Source organism: Aythya marila (genome assembly GCF_965140915.1).
Source record: "Aythya marila genome assembly, chromosome: 4".
NCBI classification, from domain to species: domain Eukaryota; kingdom Metazoa; phylum Chordata; class Aves; order Anseriformes; family Anatidae; genus Aythya; species Aythya marila.
In genome coordinates, this window is record NC_139045.1 from 43863141 (window position 1) to 43886517 (window position 23377).

Here is a 23377-nt window from a genome sequence, read left to right on the forward strand (position 1 = left end):
AGTTAGTTGTCTTTCAGAAATATAGTTTCCTTTTTGATAAATATATGTGTATATATATCAGAAAAATCTCTGTGCTTCTTGTCTTGCGATTTCAGGTTTCAGTTTTAGTATTTCTAAATGAACATTATTTAACACTGCATGAAGTTAAGCTGAGTTAAACTCAGTGAGCTGTGAGGTCCTTCTCATTTTTACTTGTACCTTGCTGTTAGTCATCCTGCCATTGCCACAGAGCTATGTTATCCTCCTTCTTGGGAGCATCACTGTGTATTACCTTTCTGCTTGTGCTCATTTTTATCATGAAAGAAGCTCTTATAACTCATTTTGCAAAATATATGATACCTTGCAGCTCACTACCTAGAATCATGATATAAAAACTTCACAGACACTTGTGGCTGCTGACCTTCCACTTCCAATCTAAAAGCTGATGTGCAACTTGTTTTTATTACTTGTTTTGCTATTTGTGTAGAGCACTGAAGTGTCATATTGCAAAAGAGATTAGCAGTGTCTGGAAGGGACAAAAGGAAGATTAGTCAGTGAGCTATTTGTGTCCACATCATCCCATATTTAGGTATAACCTTATTCACGTATAACGTGGAATACAATCTTTGTCAGTAGTATACCTCTTTCTCTCCTGCACTGTTCTTAGGGACAGTACTTCATCAGATAAAAGGCCTCCCTTTTCTCTTCTGCATTCCTTGTTGGAAGTGCTATTTTTCCCCCTTTTTGATACTTCACGGAAGATGAATTCCACAATACTAATCGTTGGGTTTCTTAGGTGCTCTTTTTTTTCTGCTTGTCTTCTTCCCCTTCTCCCTTTTCCCTTTCCAAGTTATTTTCTCCCTTCTCTTACAACATGAGTGGTGCATGGCCAGTCAGGGGAAGCTGGGGACCACTAGCAAGAAGAGAACCTTCTAAAGTGGAGGAAATTAGCTGAGTCCGTATGTTCCGTGGGAGATGCAGAAAAGCACTGAAATTGAAATGTGAGCGTTTGTGGTAGAGTAAATAAGAAATGTGTAAGTGTGGTTATAGACAGAAAGTGGTAAGAATGATTTAAGAACTATTCCAGTCCAAGGGACAGCTGTGGAACACTATTAAATAAATAAAATCTGCAAAGAAATGTAGCAGAATTTGAAAAACAGTATAGGAGCATTCTCAGTGTAGTGTGTGTATACATGACTCCCTCTAGTGACAAGTTGTAGAGACTACATAACTTCGTCTCGATGTGAATATTCACTTTGGTTCCAGCTGTCGAAATTTGTGCTCCTGGTGCAAAAAGTGTTTCAGTCTGACTTTACTACAGGAACATTTATAGGCATAGTCGAATGCTACTTTAACATTCTTGGGTTGTTTCGTCTTTTGACACCGGTCTTGGCTTTCTCAGATTCTGATTTGCACAGGGAAAACGGTATTTCTGAATGAGATTTGCAGCTGTGATTTCCACAGCTAGTTGTTGGTTATAGTTTAAGTAAAAACACAGTCTTCTAAACTACACCATCTCAAATTCATGGATCTAGTGTAGGCGCTTTGAGAATTTGGACTTAGGCATACATAAATGTTATTCACAATATTCACTGTATATAATTGAAACAACTGCAAATGAATGAAAAAAGGTCTGTGACTCTACTTAAGGAGAAAACTTTATAATGCTGTAAAGTAAATCTTTCTGATGTGGTGGATCTCAGTACAGTAACTATGATGCTTTATGTTGCAGGCCCTTAAGGATGTGTTGCAAAAGAAGCACCAATCTGTTCCTGGGACTCCTTCAGAGGGGGTTGACAAGAACAGCCTTGAGGACATGAGAACCCAACTTGAAGTTCTCCAGCAGCAGGTGAGAATGGCTGGAAGCAAGCCTGTCTTGAATTTCATGCCATACGATTTTGCCTTCTCTCCCAAGAACAGTGCCTGGCTGACTTGCTATATAGTACTTTTGAACGGAAGAGTTATAGTCCATTCAAATTGGTGTTTCCTAAGATGCTGTCATCACAGCAGTGTCCATAAAGTGAAATTCAGTCCTTGCGAAAGACTGGAGCAAGCTCTTGTGTAGGGTTTCAAGCTGCAGAATGATTCTTGTGATTTTTGGAGGCGTCCTGCCAGCTCCCTGCTAGGGACTGAATTTTCTCCAGAGAGAATGCCAAACTTCATGAGTTACTGACGAATTTGTTGCTTGTATCTTCTGCTCCTTATATCGTAGAAGTTGAAAGTTTAATGAATTGTCTAGAGAATGCTGGTCTTGGAAAATTAGAGTGTTGGTATCGTAGTTGTTCAAAGTGTGGTATGAGACTTTTGAATCTATAACCTGCATACCAATCACTACAGAGAATTATTTTTTTAAATCTTCATTTTGAGCAATTCAAGTGCTTTGTGCACTCTGCATATGAGAGAATATGTTTAAAAGCATGATACTTTTCAGATAATCTAACAATTTTGGTCTGTCATCCTGGACAGTGTTAGGGCTAACATTATTGACACACAAATGGATGTGATCAGAATGGGAATTTTATTCAATGGGAATAAAATACTTGTTTCTGTCACGTTTGACAGCAGAGCCAGATTTTGCTCTCTAATGTAATGCTTGCCACATGCTGGAGAATAAAATCCTGCACTTGATTGTACAGTAATGAGTTATTTCATTCTACACAATAAAATAGAGTAAACCCTTTTTCTTTTTTTTTTTTTTTTCTTCAGAATTCTCATGGGGCAACCATTTTATGATTATATTTCTCTAGTTGTATAAATCAGTGCAGTGAGTCCAAACTTCCTTCTGCACGAAATGGAGCAGAAAGCTCTAACTGTATGGAGGAGGGACCCCTGGGACACACAATATGACAGAGCCTCACCAGAGCTTGGCTGTCACCAGGCCATCCCTGGCTACTATAGAAAAGTTAAAGGCATTAATTGCTTCAGAGATGTCCCCCTATTTCTCAGGACAAGAGAATATAATGATAAAGCTGTGACAAAGTTTGCTCCCTTGCAGCTTCAACAAATTGTACAGGTGGGGAGCAGTAGGGAGGTGAGACAGCAGAGAGTGAGGTAGGAGAGAAGAAATGAGGAAACTCTAATAAAGAGGTGCATGTAGGTGGACAGAGGTACAAGAGAGCTGCATGTCTGCAAACATCAGCTTTGCTGCTATTTTGGAGGGTCAGTAGTGCTCGTGCCTCCTTCAGGCACAGGCTGTAAGCAGAGATCCACGCGGCCACACAGAAAACCTTTGTTCATTTTACACACTGTTATTCGGGGAGGGGGTTATATCTAGTGTGGGACCGTCAGATTCAAAAAAAACTTGCAAAAATCAGCTGCAACAGGCAGGTCGTGAAAATTTATAGAGCCCTGTGTTTACTTCTTTTTTCTTTCCCTGAGGTATTAACATTTCTTTATTTCTCCTGTGTAGTCGTAATACTGCTGCCAGCAAAAAAAAAAAAAAAAAAAAAAAAAAAAAAAAAAAAAAGCTGTGTCTATGCTAGGGGCAGAGCATGAGACACAGCAACCAAATTCTTTGACAGTAGATTGTCAGCAGGCTTTAGTGACCAACTGAAAGGACTCCTGAAAGCTTTGGTGATAGTTCCCACTCCAGTGTGCTTTTGCTGTTATAGAATAATAGAACCATTCAGGTTGGGAAAGACCTCTAAAACCATCTAATCCAACCTTATCTGTCATTGAAAGTGCCACTGACCTTCAGCTTCATACCAGGTGGATGCCTGCCCATTAGTTGAAGAACTATGGGTTTCTTTCCACAGTATTTCAGCCAAGGTGTAAACTTCTTGACTGTCCTGACTAGTTCAAGTTTTTTAGCCATAAATATATTACAATGGCTCTAAATACTGTCACTTACTCTGCACAGCTTAATCCTTTGGGCCACACTCTTGTTAGAGAGTTAGAGCAGCAGAAAAGGTAAATCTGCAGGCAACTGCAAAGGCATAAAACAAGGTAGGCTCAAGGCTAAGCTTGTCATGTGGTATTCAGTGGGCTATGAAAAAGGCAGGATGTTCTTTGATCACAGTTGCTCATCATTAGGTTGGATAAAATGATAATCTTCTGTCAGACAGTGTGATAGAAGTCATTTTTTTGTGCTGTGTGAGCACCTCCGGTCTCCACCAGAATGCTAACTGCTTGCATCTGAGATACTGGAGAGATTAAAAGATGTTTGCAATTGAAAACTGGAAAAAAAAAAACATAAAATGTTTGCCCTACTACTGTTTATCCCTTAAAAAGATCCACGTCTTTAGTATTTTGTATCTTACTTATAATTGTTAAAATGGATATTCCCCAGTAAGCCTTTTAATTATGACTATCTACAAACAGTGAAGCTGTGGACTGTTTCAGTTGATGTGCCACTGTGGAATTGTCATTTTGTATTGTTCATTAAAAAAAAAAAAAAAAAAAAAAAAAGAAAAATAGTGAGGGAAAATCTTTTGGTTGCAGGACTGTAAAGAGGGATCCTTTTGGAATGCATCCCACTGCTTGGCCATTGTTTAAAAAGCAGCCATATAACAAAGTGGATTAAAATTTCTGTTGTGGCTCTGCTGAAATTCACATAGTCATAATGATTGCAGGTACAAATATATGAAGAAGACTTCAGAAAGGAGCGATCTGACAGAGAAAGACTTAATGAGGAGAAAGAAGCATTGCAGAAGATTAACGAGAGATTGCAGTCTCAACTGAATAAACTAAACTCTCAGGTATGAGTCAAAAGAAAGTCACTATTGCCAGCACATGTGTATTTTATTTTTATTTTCTCACTCTCCACACAATCCAAGGCTTTCTGGCTTCCATTAATTGACATTGGATTTTATGTGAGGTCACCACCTGGGATGAAATCATTCTGAAGTAATGCAGTAAGAAGATGAGAAATGATTAGAGGCAACTTCCAAATTAAGTAGATGAAGGGAGTGTTTATTGCAAGAACTCTTCAAACATATCTTAAAATACAGGGGGGGAATCAAAAACAAATCCAGAGGACTCTTGATTGTTTCACTGGCACTTGATATGAGAGTTGTAACATCAAACCAGCTTTTGAAATAAAAAGCGTCTGTAATGAATCCTGACCTCTGCTATGGAATTACAGAGCAATATTAATATCACTGAGGAAAAAAAAAAAGTCTCCATCCAAATTAGCTGAGCAGCCTCTGGAATAATTTCTTGTTGCAACATCCTTTTTATCTCTTCAGAGTAGTGTCAGTATTCTGTTCACAGACATTCAGGAAGCCAAAGCAAAGTCATGGCATGCAAAATTTTGAGCTTTCTTAACTCCCTTTAAAAGTTATGAAATTTTGAGGTTTCCTGTCTTGACAGAGTTGTGCAATGTCTTAAAAGAATGGCTGATTACCAAAATGTTCTGTGATGATTTATTGTTCTCCCCAACTTTGTTTTGAAACAGAAACTGTGGTATTGCCTTATTTTCAGCCAAGCCATTCATCAATACTAGTAAGATCTTGCAATAGAGTCAGAGACAAGGTGCTGTCCAGTGTTCCTCACTGCCACCAGCTTCAGTTGTAGAGGAGCACAGGTTGGGCATCTTGACTGATGCTAGGGCACTGCTGCAGTTGGGCCTGAGGCTAACCTGTGCTTTTGTAGGTGCTTGGAAGCATTCCATGCAGGTGGAAAAAACAAACAAACAAAATGGCGGTGCCAGAGTGAATGCTGTGATTTGCCATTCAGGGCATCCCAGGCATGCAGAAATACCTTGGACAAATCTGCTACTTTGCATGCAATAACTTTTAGTTATCTTTCCCCTACCCACTAGCCCACTCCTGGTTGGTTCAATAAGGTGTGTCTGTGTGTAGGACACGGCTGTAGATGTCTTTGTACTCCAAGACATCTTCTATATATTTTTGCTTCATCTATAGACCATAGAAACCTAAACTTCTTGTATGGCCCTGACTGGTCAGTCAGTGGATGCTGTGAGAACCTCTCACAGCAGTGACAGTGAGCAGAGGGACTATAAATGGGGCTAACAGGCCTCTCCCACTCCTCCCCAGCCCCTCTGGACCAGGACCAGTGATTTATCTGCAGTGCATGCATACTGTGCGCCCTACAGGTGGTACAAGCTCTGTGTGATATGCCCCTGCATTGCAGTGACATTGCAGCTTTGGATGTGATTTTTAAGGGTTTGATTTATCAGGGTGAATATTTCATTTATTTTCAGATTAAGACCTGTGTGAAGGGAAAGGAAAAACTAGAAAAGCAGTTGCAGCAGCAGGTATGTTTCTGTTTACCTGTGCCTTGTTGTTGGATGTAAATGAAATGCTGGCCCTCGGGAGCAGTGAGGAGCAGTCTCCATTTCTTATGCTCCTGGTCTCTGCCTCTGCTTGTCAGCCACCAAAGCCAGTGGCATTAGATGTGACAGGAGGGGCTGAAGGGTTCAAGCTCTTTATGTTGGGAGAACGAGCACTTCCTTTATTCCTCCTCTTACCCTCTTGGGAGGGAGGAAGGAGGGCACTTAATCTCACAACATAGAGATCTTGAACCCTTGCCAGAAGATTGGTCCTGTACATAACTGGCTATCATCTGCAGGACAGATGCTGGGACTTGCTGCTGTATTCTAGTTGACACAGGAGATGGAAGCTAGTCGAGTTGTACCTGAGGCTCACCTATATATAGAGGCTCAGTACCAGGCTTTAAGCTGTCCTGTGTGTGTGTTCAGCTTCAGCTGCTGGCCCAAATCTATTCCATGAGTTATCTGTGGCTATGGATGGATGAGAGAGACCAATACGGTGTGAATTTGCAGTGCATCAGATGTTCCACAGTATTTGACCCTGCTCAGTTCCTCCTTTTTCATGTAGCCTTTATCACAGGGAATTTCTGAGGCACTGGTACACACACAGGCAGCCGCTGCTGAGTAGTTGGGGCACTGGCAGCATACACTTGGGAGCATCTTGTTTGTCTCTTCCTGCTTTGGGATGTGATTAAACAAGCTTATGAAGTACTTTAAATACAAGAGGAGCCATGCAGTGTATTTATTAGTTTATTTTCTTAAGTCAAATTATTTAGTTCTGACTCATCTTTCATTCCTCCTTGTTCTGTCCTTAGGCAAATTCCCATTAATTCTACTGGGACTCAGAAAGCCTAAGAAAAGGCACAACCAAATCTCAAGACCATAGACTTTGGTCCTTTACCAATATTATTTATTTTTCTTGTTATGCAAATGCCTGTCCACATGTAGCTCTGCTTCAAACCATTGAATGTTACTAATGTGTAATGAAGATCTCTTGAATATGGAAAGCATGCAGAAATATGCTTGCCACATATTGAAAAAAGATATTTTCTAACATAAAAGGTGTCAAGAATCTGGCATGAGAAAAGTCAAATTTCTTAAATGCTTTTAAAATTGTGAACAGTCTGAAGAAGCTAAACTGAAAGCATTGTTACTAATGCTGACAAGGGGGATTTTCTTCCCTGTTGCTTTTCACCAATGAATTTGTATGTGGATACTGTTGGTTGTCATATCCTGCTAGTAATGTATTTTTTTTTCTTGCTTTGCTTAATTTTTGACAGACAAAAGACCTCCCGGTACAGTCTGAGAGACCCATTTACCCACCTCCACTCTTTCTCTCCCCATGCGTTAATTATGGGAACTGTGGGTTGGTCCTTCACTATCAAGATCCACGAGTACATCCAATGTCTCGCAGGGCACAAGAACAACAGCAACACTCAGTAAGGTTCCCACCTTCTCCAGTTTCACAGGGGCACTGATTTTCTCACAGTGTGGTGACCACAGAAGAATTAACATGGTGCTATCACACTGCTGTCCTCATCAGTTACTAAATCTGTTGTTTTTTTGGCTTGTTTTGGTGCCAGGTCAAGTTTTTTTTACTGGTTTTAGAATTACCTCTAGATCTGGAAGAGCCTTTCTGATCTCTGTACAGTCTCTCTTTCATGTTTGTCTTCCCCCAGATGATGATTTTCTTTTATAAGCTTGTTCTTTTCTTTGCTGTTCCTGTGTCTTTGGTACTGAACTGCACACAGAGTGCTGCCATGTCTCTACTGAAGCATAACCCACTGAAATCTGTGCACAGAGGAAAAAATGCAGCAATTTAATATTTGGATGATAAATTATAATTTAAGTATGTATTATTATATATTTTAAATTTATTTTGGCAAAAACTGTTCATCTATAAAACCGCAAGAAGAAAAAGAGACTATACATTTGTTTTCCATGATGCTTCTGGTCATTCTATAATTAAAAAAAAAAAAAAAAAAAGAAAGTTGTTCGATTGGATTCTTGTTGGTTTCTTAGATTAATTTACATACATGTAAATGCAGAGCCTTTTCTAGCTGGAGCCCAGTTCTGGGCATACAAAGTAAATGACAGTGACACAATTGGGTATCTAGTTGCAGTTGGCATTATTCTGTTCTCTTCCCTCTATTCAGCTGAAGAAGGCTTGTTGACTAATGTCTTATTTCCGTGTCCTACCCTGAGTATTTGTGTCTCTGGCTCTATTATTGGAAAATGACTTTCGTGCTTCACTTACGGTTTCTGTATTCACGGATAATACAACTGTCCTACCACCAGGCAGAACCCCTGTAGGCAGGCTGCACAAACACACGTTTCCCGTACATTCCCACATGCTGACAAGCTTGTGGCAGGGTGCACAATGCTGTTGTTCAACTCTAAGGGTGAAGCCCCAGATTTTGTTGCTTGTGTTGAGTAGTATCTTCCTTCTGGTACTCTGATGTGAAATGGGATTATGTGAGGAGTGAGGTTTACTGAGGGTGAGGCACTCAGGCTGAATGCTTTAGGAATGCAATTTTCCCAAGCAAGCCCGTGTGTTGGAAGAAAGAAAGAAAGAAAAAAAAAAAAAAAAAAGAGCATAAGTGGAAGTTATATCTGAGCATGGCTAACACAGTGGGAAATTTTAATTTTTTCCTGGCACATGACAAGGTCCTGTCTTCCTTGGCATGAAGAGGAATCCTTTGCCTTAGGGCAGGTTATGTCAGGATGAGTTATCTGTTTCAAGAAAAATACCGACATTTTTGAAATGCTGTTGGTTATCTAACAAGTAGGCTGTGCTTGTTCAAAACCAGTGAGAATAAATTTAAACATGGTGAATGTCATTTCTGCCTATAAAGCTGTTGCCTATCAAAAGATGTTCATTATTTGTGAAATTACAGCTTAGTTTCTGCAAGACACGTATAAGGCTTTCCGACTGCAGAAATCCATTTGAAAAGCTGTGGTCAAACGAATCATTTCTAAAGTCCAGGAGTGTGCTTATCTGCTTGTTTATCAGAGTTGGAAGTATCGCAGAATGTTTTTTGCTGCAATTTGGACTCTGTCCCAGATTATTTTGGCTCTTCCCCCTGAACTTTCATCATCTGGGTTTCTAATTCTGCAAGGGATCACTGGGTTTACAACTTTGCCATTCCTGCTGGAGCACTGGGGTCAGTTTGACTGGTTGCTTTGTAACTCCCAGTTTCATTCTGAGTTTTCTTTGAAATTCTTCGCCTGTGAGAGTGCAGTGTTGCTGCTCTGAGCTTTTGATAACTCCCTGAGCAATTTGTTAGCAATGAAGAAAGGTGTTAGAATTTAATGAGTGTCCTGAGTTAACATACGTAATCCTGTGTGTTTAGTCTGTGCTTTTGCTTTTTCAATCTTTTTATATCTTGCACCTTTTCGTTCCTTTTACATTGTCAGTAGAAACGTTTTTGTTTAGTCTGACATGAAATACATCTCTTGTCTCTGAAATTCATTCAGCTTTGCATTGTGTATGTATGAAAGAGTGGATCAGAGAACAGAAAATTCAATAGAAACTCAGAAGAGCAATGCAAATAAGTATATTTTAAGCCATCAGTGGAAAAAATGCATAAAGCAAAGCACAGTCTGGCTTTGTATCAAAGTGTGTTTTGTTTGCCCACAAACACAGAATTAGTTAGTAATTCATGTGGACGTTATTATTTAAGTGAAGATAGGATAGTTCCTTTATCCTAACGGTGTAGGATAGCAATTACTGCTATGTAACTGCAAATGACAGCATACATAAAAGTTAAATCTGTTTTCTATATCTACAGCTTCATCCTGCTGCCTTAATTTAGGCAGAACTTCTTTAGAAGTCAATGAAATTTCTTCCCCATAAGCTGAAGTGTGTAAGAGTCTCCTTGGGACTACTCAGGGTTTTGTCAACAGCAATTTCTGCAAAACAAGAATCATTTTCCCAGTTTAACTAATTTGAAGCAGTAATTACCTGGAATTTGATGAGCTTGCATGTACTCAAACCAAATTGATGGTTTAATAGAGCTTCAACTGAAATGTCTGGTCCCAAAATTGTTTATTTAGTTGCAATGTGCTACTTATTTACCACAGTGTATAAACTGTATTGCAATATTTCTTTCTTCCTTGCTGTTGCTTGCTGGAAAGGATTTCCCTGGATGAAACTATGCCTGCATGGACATCACCTTCCCAATACATCCTCTTAGAAGAAAGATTGGGAACCTTTCCATCCCACAATACTTTCAATAAGTTATTAGATAACAGCTAATGTAATTGCAACACAAATGCTAATCTGTGGAAAGGGAGAAGGGAAAGAACTTGACTCAAAGAGTCAAATCATGCAAAAAACTGTGTTTATCCATACTGAAACTGGAACAGCTTTACCTGTTAGGTCGGTGTGTGTGCCAGATATCTCTGGGCTTCCTAAATATAGAAGATAGAGCTAGTTAAAAATGTGATTTCTGCTATTATTTTCTAGTCTGTTTTAGCAGTAGTGTACTACAAAGCCCTTTTAAAACCTGATTTGTTTCTGTTAATGTTTGTTTTGATTTGGGGGATCTAGAAAGGCTTACACCAATATTTTAAATCAGTTCAGCATTTAAACCATGTTGCAAAAAAGGAAGCAAGCTGAAAAGACTCAATCAGTGGAAACATAAAGCTAAATATAAAATTTTTGTAAACTACTTTTGCATGACTAACAAAAAGCTTCACAGCACAATTATGTTTTTAACATGCCACTATTCCTTTGTTTGAAGTGTCTATGAAATCTATATTGCTGTAATAATGTTTTATTGTTCTGTGCAGCCAGACTATCAGTGGTATGTTCCTGACCAGTTTCCGCCAGATGTGCAGCACAAGGCAAATGGTAAGACAACAGCTGTACAGAGCATATTTTAAATATGCTTTTTAAAATAAGGGCCTTTGAGGGTTATATAGTAAACTTGCCTATTTATCTGTTGAGGGCTTACGTGACAGCTTTGCCTCAGAGAGCTGAGGCTGGTGTATGTGCAACACAGGTGAGGTTTCTAATGTAATACAATCCGCGTTAGAGCTTTCAGCTTCATTGCAATTTGTAAATTATCTCTATTGCACATTAAAGGATCGTACATTTACCTCATTAACTGCCTAGTAAGAGTCCTAAAGAATAGATATCCTTAGAGTTTTCCTTAGAGCTTCTGTTGCTCTAAGACTAAATTTAATGATGGGCTGAACCTGGGGGCTGGGGTAGAGCAGGTTTTAGAAGCCCTTGGTAACAAAGTGCAGGTTTTAGGACATCATTTCACTTTAAAGGCAAAATGCCTGTTGCTGTTCTAGATCTGCCTTGGTAGTTCACGGTGCCTGGTCTTAAAATGACTGTTTAAATGGACAAAAATAATTTCTTGCTGAAGTGTTGGTGTAAGCTATCTGCTGGAAAACAGGAAGAGCATTTAGTATTTGTACCTAGGTTTGAAATCATGCTAAATTCCTTGGTGTTTTAAAGTAGTTGGGTCAGACTGGTCAAAAGACAGATGCCAGAGAGCACAAAGATAAAGTGATGTTATTCTGGGTGGGAATCTGTCCCTTCATGTTGTCTTCAGAAATTTCCCAAAGTCACCCCTTTTTTCTCAGAAGTAGTCAAAGATCATGGCACCTCAAGTTCTGTGTTTTGCTCTGTTCTAATGTCTCATGGCTCATTTGTAGTGATACCATCTCAGATGAATAGTGCATCATCCTGTGCAGTGCACGGGGATCAGCAATGTTCACTCGTGTGTGCTGTGGGAGCATGTGTGCTCCATCTGGGTGCCATGTCACGGTGCAAGTGGACACCACATGGGGTGGGAGGGAGTCCTCACCAAAAGTTGTGTTGTAACTAGAAGAAGATGGCTACAGAGGAACTCTTCCGTTGTTTGTTGTCCTCTACATTTGCAGGGAAGAGAGGGTAGGGTGGGAACGTAGCTTGCCAAAATGGAGAATAAGCTTCGCATAGATACATGGCAACTGCTTGGAGGGTTCTGATGTGGTTGTAGGGAAAGTAGAGCTGTGACTGCAAGAGAGGCCAGGAGATTAATTCTGTAGTTCCTCCCACTTGAACTCAGAGTGATTTATTGCACCAGAGGATACTGAGAGGATGTTTATACCAGTGTATGAAACAAGTCCAGCCACCAACTGCAGCTGTGGTCCAGGGCAGTACGCTTATGGAATATGAAGAAAAGAGAATTCTTTCACACTGCTTGATTGTAGTGACTTGACTTCTGTCTCCCTGAAAAAAACAAAAGTGTTTTTAAATCCATGCTTTGTTTTTCTATTACTGTTGTTTGTCCAGAACATCCAAATACCTCTTCCTCAGTGGAAGAGCGTTTAGGAAACTCGGACTTTTTTCTTCTCTTTCTCTTTTAGTGACCATCAAAAGGAATCCTCAGCAAGTACCATCATCATGTTGTGTATAGCATAGGGTACGCCTATATGTCTTCCAGGCTCTTACTCTTTTTATTTTTGATAATAGAATGGAGATTTTTTTTATTAGCTGTTGATCACGGAGAAGTCCACCTTCTACAATCATTTAAAATGCACTAGCCAGGATTTATGTATTGTAGTCACCTATGTTAAGTCTATATTCAAGTCATTTGTTTTAAGAAAGGTTTTAAAGACAAACTCCAGGAATTCATGAGGAAAGTATTCTTAACGTTGTTCCAATTTCTTTGTTCTGTTTTGGACTAATGCAAATTGCAAGGGTGAGTTTAAAATGAGCATGTGTGGCAGCATTCCTGACAGCACTTTTCTTAGCTGCTGCCCTGTTCAGAGAAGGCTTTTTTAAAGGGCTGTTGCATCTCTCCTGCCTAGTTTGTGTTTCTACTTGTAAAGATCACATCTATTTCCATAGATACAGGGAAAGAATAATTACTGAAATGTATTTAAAAAAAAAAAAAAAATCACCACAGAGCTTTCCTACTATTTGCTCTCCATCCAATCCCCTGTTTTCCAAGGTTTCTACACCTGTCTGTTATTTTCCTCACACATCTAAGTTTTGTTGGTTGACAGAGAATCACTTACAGACAGGCCTGAGGAGCAGTGTTGTCTGTGGCATTGAACGTTCACAGTGCTGTGGTAGTTTGTATCTGGCACTTTCAGTATGAAACCTTTCTAATTAGCCTGGAAATGATTTCATCAAAATACAGGAAGGAGGAGAGGAAAAGGGCAAAACAACAACAACCAGAAACCGCAGGCCTCAATGTTCTACCCTTTTCCCACTAAGCCTCTCCAAAACGAGAATGAACAAGAGGTGTTCGTTCCGCTGTAGTAAGATATCGTAATTATCTAAATGAAATCCTTGTGGTTTAGCTTTATGGTCAAAGTGGAACCAAAGCGAAGCGTTGTCAGAGGGTGTAAAAATCGTGGCAAATTTGTGTTGTTTTAATGTGGTGAAGAGACGAGAGGTGGAGTGTGTGTAAATTGTCCATCCGTGGTGGTATTGTGATTATGTTATGCTAACATTGGTGTGGGGAATTTTTACAGGTGTAAGTGAAGTTTGCGAAGATTGTGTGATGAATGTTGACGAATGTATCTTAGTGATTTTAATTTAGTTACAATTTTAATGTTCTACTGCTGATCTATGAAATATGGCTTTATGCAAAACAAAACAAAACAAAACACAAAAACAAAACAACAGCAACCTGTCTGTTCAGAGTCTGAAGCAGTGAACATCACTAAGCAGGGCTGCGTCAGCTCCCTCTTTCAGAAATGTGTCAGCTAAGTGAGGTTCAGTGACGTGCCTTGCTTCTTTGACTAATGCACTTCGGACTTGCTCCAAGCACCTTCACCTGCTTCTTGCAAGTGAAGTCATGTCTCTCTGCATTTTGCAGCTAACTGTCTATGGGACATTTAGGGATTTAGTCTGGGTGAAAAGAAGGGTCCATAACCCTTGCAGTACAATGAAGTTACCCTATAGAGAGAGGTAGTTATTCCCAGAAGTAGGTGCCATGGCTTGGCAGACCAGTCCTCAGCCTTGAAATCATGTCAGCATGCCCTTGAATTCAATTCAGAGGCTCATATAACAACGTGCTCGAGCATTTTACCCCTGTCTTTGTTCACATAGCACATGACAGTGTGATGGTCAGTGTGTGCACACATGTGGAGGTGACACAGCTAGGAATCTTGATAGGCATTTATGATTGTATTTACTTAAATTTTTTACTTATCCATACACCTAAATAAATAAAAATAAATAAAATACCCTAATCTTTGTACACATTGTGGTCCAGAAGTAGCTACTGTGGATTATATTTGGCCTTTGTTTATATTTTTGATTCAGTAGTCACAATTTAAATTACTTAATCCAATTTTTTTTTTTTTTTTTTGTCCATGGTTCCTCACAGTTATTTTTGAAATACCTTCTTTAATAGAAGTTAATGCTCCCCCAGAGAAAATTATAGTCAGTCTCAAAGGACAAAGCAATGAACATTTCCAACTCTGGTAACTGTGGCTGTAAAGAACTCTAAAAGTAGCAAGAGACAACATATGTGAATCTCCTGGATGAGGAAACGAATCAGGGAAAATAGAAATCTTTAGAGACAAATAACTAAAATTTGTAATCCCATCTGAGAAAGGGAGAGTAGAAGGGAAGACGCAGGACCTCAGAATTTAAGGGGAAATGATGATACAGAATAGGAGGAGGAAGCCCAAACGAGGTAAACTGTAATTGAACTGTTCTTGCTTTGCTGACCTGAAAGAAATGAGACTTCTTGTAGGAAAGTCAGAAACAGGAGGAAGAGCTTCCTGGGACAAATTGTCTTGCAAGAGAGAATTCCAGAAAAAAATAAAACGTTTTTTAGCATCAGTGAGGGGTATGAACTGTGTATGTAAGATAAGAAGAAAGTAGTCCTGTCTTGTAAGAATAGTTTAATAACTATCCTGACTGATAATAATTGTATTTCTCTACAAAAACAAACAACAACAAAATACACAAGTCAACCAACAAAACAACAACAAAAAAGGTGGTTTAATTTGGCTTTGGTATCTAAAAGCTGCCTGTCTAGTGGATTGGAAATATTTGTATTGTGGCACAAAGCTGCCACAAAATGGCTCTATCACAAATCCTCGCAGCAAAGGTAGAGAGGTCTGTGCTACTGTAATAATCTTTGGGATACTTTGTATTGACCACTCAACTTGTTTTATAAAAACACATCTCTAGCTGTAGGGAGTTTACTTAAATATTAATAAAGAACCATTCAGACCATAGTGGCTTTGGGACCTTAGAAACAATTTTGATGGGCTTCCTAAGTTAAACAGTGCACTGGTAAACTCGGGAGCTTGGAGATGCTTTGACCTGCTAGGGGTTGCATGGGACAGTGAAGATTTACTAACCGCGTGATATATAATTTCCAAAAAGATCAAGAAAAGGTTTTTGCTTTTGATTATGTGTTCAGTGAGGTGATGTGTTCCACGCAGTAGGTACTAAAGGCATGCCCACGGGCTGAAGTTGTTTTCATGCCAGGCCACGCTGTGGGATGCAGCTGCATGCTCTCTGTGTGGCTGCAGAGAGGTGAGGGCTTGACCTGGTTCCTCTCCTCCCACTCTTCCGTGGGGCTGTCTTGTCAAGAGGTCAGTTCTCCACCACTGGGGTTCAGATTGAATCCAGAAATATTCAACAGGTGGTTGCAAGGAGGAGAGTGTGGGCTGTATTCAAGTTTATTAATCTGATTTTACTAGCTTGTTCTTCCTGTTTGCATCAGGAAGTTTTGTGTTGCATCTCTTGTTAAACCACTGGAGAACTCTGATAACTCATAACAGAGCTCAGCATGTCTGTCTGTGGGCATAAATGTTTCTTCTCCCTGTCTTCGCAAACATGAAATAGTCCAGCTGAAGTAGGTGAGGAGAAGAGATGGGCAGGACCACGTTGTGGCCAGCCACGCTCTGCAGGTGAGGCTGGGGAGTTCTTGGGGGGCCACTGCTGGTCTGTGGGGCCAGGTGAGGAGAAATCACCTAGCTTCCAAAACTGCGAAGGTGTTTGCTTGGAGGCCACAACAAAGAGAGGGGCAGTGTATAATGGTAAGCGGTGGGAGTTGGGTAGAGATTAAGGAAGAGGGGAGATGTCTCATTGCACCGGAGATGTATTTCGGAGAGGTTAACTTTTCTGCCTGCCTCTGGGCCGTTCCCTCCCCAGGTACTTTGCTTTGTGGAAAGCCTTCTCCTATAATGTGCTCAAATCCTTCCAGCTTAGCCTTGTTCTGCCAGCTGCACTGCCTTTGGAGGGACATTTGCTCCTAAATCTCTCTGTGCTTTGTCACTCAGCATTGCTGGAGCTAGTTTCCTCTCTTTTTTATTTTTATTTTTTCTTTTTCTTTTCCTTTTTAAGGAACAAGGCAGAAAGAATCCCAGCAAGTGTACTTAATGTCACTTTATTTGGCAAGCAGTGTTGACTTCCTTATCCAACTGCACAAAGTTGAAAAGACAGTTGGAAAAAAAAAATTGATTTTGGAGATTTTCCCTGAACCCATTTTTTTAATGAAAATTCTCTGGAAAAGAGGTTTATTGCAGAAAGCCTACTCAGAGCAAGAACCCTTTTACATGCTGCAACTACTGGCATGTCATGTCTTTTTTACTTCCAAAATTAATCCTACTGTATTTGTTTTCTTGGCAGAAAGAGTCTCAGTACACGTGTTTAAGAACCCCAGTTACCCCTTTCCAAACATTTGGTACAACTACTGGATTTCTTTCTCCTGAACTGTACATTTTAGTTTTGGATCCAGCTGTGCCAGGCACAGGGAGAAGCCAAAACGGGGTGCTTCTCCTACCTCTCAGTTCAAGGGGTAGTTCTGGAGGTGATGGGACAGGCAAGAGCAGCTGGTCACCACCTCATCTTGACATGCCTAGGAAAAGCAGAAATCAACCTGAAAAGCCCTGGGGATGCCCAGATGAGCATATGAAGCAGCACAATGTGTCCACTTTCATTATAATATCATCTCTTGTTCCCTTCCACGCTCTGCTGCTTTCCAGATTTTTGCCCTCAAGGTACCTACTTTGTGGCTAATGTTGTTATAATTACAGCTAATTGGAAGAAGAGGGGGAAGTGTGGGGTTTTCCACTGAAAATAATGACATCTGTAGGGAGGGGAAAATGTAAAACTGGAAAATAATTTGTGGAGATCTTCAATGAAAACCAAACAGAAAAAAAATAACTGACATCTTAATTTTCCTGGAAGAAAAAAATCCAAACCCTAAACATTTTTGGTATTTAGCCCATCTTCAGTGCATACATTACATTAGGAAATATCTGCTCCCAACTAGTCAGGACAGATATTTAATTAGTAGCTTGCCATCCCACTGGGAATGCATATGTGATTATTTCCAGGATTTCTACGGATACAACTTGATTTTTGCTAGTGCAGTATAAAGAAATGCTGCTCTGTATGCATATAATTTTTAACCCCAGTAACATGAGAAGTTCCTAAAAGAAAAAAAAAAAAAAGAAAAAAAAAAAAGAAAAAAAAAAAGAAAAATAGTATTGCTTTAAAAAAGTCAACTTCACATAGTGATCAGATACTTCTTACTTTTCAGGCAGAAGCATCTCGTGAGGAGGAACAGGATATACAATCTTAGCAGCAGCATGATTTAATCATTTTATTTCTGTCAAACAACTTACCAAGATTTATCTAGATCTTACTTTGTTTAAAACACACAGAACTGTGTTCTAAGTGTGAAGCATTCTAGGCTCTGACACCTGCTGGGTACCGCAAAATGTTGTCTCAGGGGGAGAGAGACTTTTTGCTCATGGGAACTCTGTGTTGGATCATAATAATAATTAAAGAACATCTCACTGTATTTCTGCCTTCAATGTATGAATATCCCAGTCCTTTTGTTTTTGTTCAAAAAAATATATTGTTACGTGAATTCTGACATTTGGTGTGAAGCTTTTATCCGTGTATACCTTAATGATGCACAAATAACCAGTCTCCTAATTGTTGCTCTTCCTGGCTTTTGTGAACAGATAACATGAATTTTAGCTCTGAAACTACCCATAAGGAAAAATGTAACCAAGATCACCAATTCACATAGTACTGCAGCTTGTTACAAATGTGGACCTTTTGGATCAAGTTTTCTTTCCTATACATTTGGGTATTGTCAGCCCTGTGTGTTCAGAAGTGAAGGATGGTGTTACTGTGTAGTAGCTGCAGAGCAATTCTCCCAGGCAAAATCAGGTCCCTGCTGGAAGTATTTCACTCCTAATGTTTCTCTTGTAAGCAAAGTACTGTGAGTGCCGGTGTGTGCGCTAGTATATTTCCTTTCTTCAAACATATTTTGTTTTCCTAGCTTGAGTGAGCTACTATCAAACATGTATCTGAACCACAGACACCTACTTAACAGTTGTAGTACTGCTTAGTTCTTCCCTCTGTCATACTTAATGTACTCTCCTGGGTACACCTACTGCTAATACATTCCTAATGAGCACTGCTGAATGTCAGCTGTTCTTTCTGGAGGTCTAGAAATATTTTACCTGGGGGCTGTAGGTTATGATTAGACTCTACTGTTTGCTCTGTATCAAGAATTTTCAGGACTAGATTGAAGTTAAGAGTCAGAGACTACCAGTGCATTGTAGGATGTCCTTGCACTCTTTTGCTGCTTCACACTTACTGCCATTTCTGTTGGGCTGATGACAGGCTTTAAGGATATGCAGTATTGGCTCCAAGAGAGGAGGAAGAGAGAGAAAATAGAAGGAAATTAATCATAAATGGGTTGTATTTCTCGATGTCAAAACCTTTTGTATTCATTTACTTTTGCAGATTCATCCTCAGAGAAAGGAGCCCATCGCTGACATCCTCTGACCTGGAGAAGCATAGACCAAAGTCTGCAAGCGCATCGTGCAACTTCATTATTCTGTATTGTTCTGTGTTTTTGCCCCTAGCTCCTTATCTCTTTGGTACATGTTATTTATGCCTGGTGAAATGCCTGCAAGGACAATAGGAAAGCAGATCATTCAGGCTGGTGATCTTCAGGATCTAGTTAAACTCTGCTGGAAGCATTACTGCCCTTTGTTCTGAAGATGCTGTTTATGCTGGCTATGAGGATCTGTTAAAAAGCCTTATGTTAAGAGATGCAGCTATTGCTGGGGATTTGGAAGGCAGTCACATCTGGTTTGAATTCAAGAGTTTCCAGCCCAATAGTGTTGTGATATTTTCTGTTTGAGAATTCTAGTTGTTTTTATTTGATTCTTGGGAATGATTTCTTGATGTACCATCCTGAATTATGTACTATTTTCCCTGGTTGTGTGGTAAAAAGGAAGTGAGTTTCACTGTTTTAACACATTTGTGTAATTGTGATTGGGGTACTACTGATGCTAGGCCAGGTACAATGTACCTACATGTATTTCTACTCTGACTCCAGGCCAGCTCTCCTGTTGATTTGGCTCAAAAACTGTATGGAAAACATAGTCACGTTGTGTTTTTTTTTTTTTTTTTTTTTTTTTTGTTTTGTTTCTTTGTTTTGTTTTTGTTTTCATTTTTTTTTTCTGCTGTGTACTTATTTGAGTCAATACAGTTTTAGTAATGATAATTTCATGGGTTTAATGTCTCAGTGAAAACAGCTTTTTATTTCCAAACAATTCTGATAAAGAATCCCACTGTAATGCATTCAAACATTGTTGTATAACCTCCAATCTAAGAATAAAACCTGGGTCTCTAAACAAAATCTAAATGTGTGTAGACTATGAAAACATATCTGAAATTCATGATGAATGGCTGTTCAGCAAATACTGCCCAATAACCTAATTATAAGGTTGTGTCTTTCCTTCAGGCTTTCAGAGGCAGGTATCTGAACCTGCTGGGACCCACCTGGAGGAAGGAAAAGACTTTTGTGCCATGAGCTTCATGAGGTGTCCTGTGTGCACTCCTGATAACTCAGAAGTAGTCCATCTGATTTTAAGTTCCCATGCAAACAGCCTTTTGAGCTGTACAAAGACAGAGATATCAGTTAGATTGCGTGTCATTTCTGTGTTTAGAACAGGTATTTCCATTCCCTTCAGCTTGCAAAGGCATTAAAATAATAACCTGACAGGATTAAACATGTTCAGCATTTGAATTTGGACACAGTGAGGAAGAGTCCATGGGAAAGGATTTTTGTGCAGTTAATTTTTACAGCAATGCTACTTCTGCCTGTGTTGATCAAAGAAAAGAATAGTTTTCCTATCTTATAGTAAGGAATCAGGAAGCAAGGCACCAAGTGAACTGATCTCTGGAGAGACATTGCTTTTTCATGAGCTATTGAAAATTGGAGTTTGACTGCAACATTAGCCACAGAACACACTCCCAAGACTGTTAGAAAGACAGAGAGGAGTTTTTATCGCTGTGAGAATTTCAAGTTGGCTTACAGACACTACAGCAGCAGATTGCTTAACTAGCAAACAGGGTAACTGCGCTACTCCTGATTAGCGATTTGGCTAATAAGGGTGAGATCATGGAAAATGCTAATGCAGTGCCTTCGGAAAATCCAATTATAATGTAACCCAATTCAATGCCAGCTCCCAGCAGGTGACCAGTGTTGTGGGCAGGGCACCCCACGCTCAAAGGCGCCGTGCCTTCTCAAAACAGACCAGCTTCTGTGTGGCTGGTGTGGGAGGCAACAAACCCCCATTTCATTCATTTCTACTGTTTTCCCAATGCACTGCAAAGGTTTGCGCCTTCCATTTGGGGAGCTTAGCTCATTATCTTACAACTTGTGCAGGCATTATCTGGCCCAAGCAGATGATTCAACGTGAGCTATTCACTGGAAGAAAATAGAGCTTGCAGTAGGGCTACCTTTTTTTTTTCTTTTTTTCCCTCCCCCTGGTCTAGTCACAGGCTTTTGATGTCTGGCTGGCTTGGGCACAAGACTGTAAACCTTGACTCACACAGATCCTAATCATGCTAAGTGTGAGGTATCCCTTGTATTATTTGATAGAACATTCACATGGTTTTAAATGCACGTTAAATGCCTGTACAGTCCTTTCCTCTTAATTTTCTTGCAATGATGTATGTTTCCCAAATGCAGGTGCTGTCATCTATTTGAATTAGCAATGTCAGACTCAAGCAACCCTGAAGGATATGCTTTTTTCGGTGACCCAGACAAGTTTGAGGGGGTGAGTTATTCTAGTTAGAAATCAACTCAAGTACTCATAATAAGCACTCTTCCTTCCTCTAGTGCTTGCATCTAGGTGCTGATGCCTTTGCCAAAACCAGGCATGAGCACCTTTCAAAAGATCTTCTGGCATTCCCCAATCTTTCTTCCATGTTTTATTTTCCAAACACCTGCCAAATTTGCCATTTTAGTCTTTCAGTTTAGCTTTCTCCACTGTTTTTACCTATCAGTGGTGAGTGGGGCAATTTTACAGTAAGGGCACATGTCTCATGTTTGTGAAAGGCCTTTTCTTTTTCCTTTCTTTTTCTGTAGGAACTGCTGAGGGTTTGGGAATGCTGGAATTACTATGCAAATTGCTAAAGGAGCAATTCACACAGAGTAACTCTCTTTTAATAACGGACCAGAAACTTATTTGAATACCTGAATCTGTAATGAGCTACACCCTGGGGTCGTACCCCCTGATTTCCTCTCTTTCACGGTGGCTTGGGGAAACAAGGCAAGCACAGAGTGATCTTCTGTCAAAACCTGCCAGCAGTTCAAAGGGATGTTTTCTAGCCCTAAGAATTCCTGTTTCACTGTAGGGCTCTGACTTACGGCCCACTGTAGCCCACAAGGCAGCTGATGAATGCAGATTGCTATGTCACCTGCTGCTTTTTGTTCATCCAGCAGCACTGCTGGTGTGACCCACCCACATTTATTTTCCATCGGTGCTGGACAGGCCTGGTGTAACCGAAGCATGACTCCTATCTTAGGGCTGCTCAACTGCCACGTTAAATGTGTCTAAAAGGTGGCATCAATGTAAACTTTGATGTGTATGATAAGGAAGAGACCCATAATGAAGCTGATTGTGCAGTGTGTTAAGGTGATGGGGGCTTCCAGGCACCTCCTTGCTGGTTGAAGTCAGTCCTCAGAAAGCCTCGTTGCTTCTGGTGGGAGCACGCGTGTTGACACAAATTGGTGTGGATTCTGAACAGCAAGATATGAAATCTAGTAGCAATAATTTTACTAAATAATAGATCTGTGAGAACATTTTAGGTACGTTTTGGCATGGGTTCCTATAGATGTTTCTTCTAAACTGAACTTTTTCCATATGGTTGCAGTATTATGTACTAAACATGCTGCGGAGAAATTTTCATTTCTATGAATGAGAGCAAGTCTTCATATGTCAGGTTAAATTATCTGCTTCTAATATTATCTTTATTTTCAACATGATATGCTGGGTTCCCTAAATGACGTTTTGATTACCATAACAGTAATTATCCAACATTAAAAAAAGAGCACATGTTTGAACTCATGAAGTCATTAATGCAAATGAGGTACTTAAAAGCTTGGGGTCTTGGGGGAATTTTTGTCCCATATTTCCTTTTTTTTTTTTTTTTTTTTTTTTTTGTGTGTGTGTGTGTGTGTGCAGCTAACAGATGTGACCCTACTGTTTTGTGGACATGAAGCTTTTTGTTTTGATTTACCACTCCTTTACTTCCCAGGTATTTAAAAAGCTGTGCTTGTCAAAGTGCACGTAGTTTGAAAATTGCCTTTTTCTTCTGAAGAGGTGAGCTGCTATTGGAGACTGTCATGCCAGTGCTTATTCCATTATATCTCTATAGATATTTCTTGCTATTTTTATGCATAAATACTCTGTGCCATGATATGAAGATTTCATTGTTAAGTCGTCTGTGTTTATATGTCAGTAAGTAGCACCCCTCCTTACTCTCAGGCTGTCATCTGTTTCAGGGAGGAAAAATTGCTAGTAAAATTTGGAAGTTGTTTTAATTGCCTCTGAAGTTCTGGATACAAGAGGAAGTGAATTCATGATTATGCTGTGGGCAAAGCAGCCAGGGTTCAACAAATACACACATTTCCTATCCTATCCTATCCTATCCTATCCTAAGGCTAGATATCACAGCTCAGGATGATTGGTTAGATTGCAAGCAAAATCTCACATTATCTTCATCCTTGAATCTGATCACTAGGTTTTGATCTTTTACTGAATCAATTTTTTGTCCAAATAAACCTTCATCTAATTTCAATTCCCACATTATGTTTCAGTCTCTCTGCCCCACTTTCTTATCCTTCTTCTTGCCTTCCTGAGCAT

At 39.7% G+C, this 23377-nt stretch overlaps 1 protein-coding gene across 11 annotated transcripts in view; it reads left to right on the forward strand.

Annotated features, from left to right (window-relative positions):
• The window catches only part of TNIP3 (TNFAIP3 interacting protein 3), a 70038-nt gene extending 50108 nt beyond the window's left edge, over window positions 1–19930 (forward strand). For 7 of the 11 annotated variants that reach the window (XM_082759150.1, XM_082759152.1, XM_082759147.1 and 4 more), the window contains 6 exons: window positions 1712–1828; window positions 4551–4676; window positions 6143–6196; window positions 7492–7650; window positions 11006–11066; window positions 18957–19930. In XM_082759150.1, the coding sequence (XP_082615276.1) occupies window positions 1712–1828; window positions 4551–4676; window positions 6143–6196; window positions 7492–7650; window positions 11006–11066; window positions 18957–18988 (549 nt within the window). In that variant the 3' untranslated portion in view covers window positions 18989–19930. The remainder of the gene's footprint in view (window positions 1–1711; window positions 1829–4550; window positions 4677–6142; window positions 6197–7491; window positions 7651–11005; window positions 11067–18956) is intronic. The other 4 variants (XM_082759154.1, XM_082759148.1, XM_082759149.1 and 1 more) reach the window with 4 other exon arrangements.
• Window positions 19931–23377: the final 3447 nt, after the last annotated feature.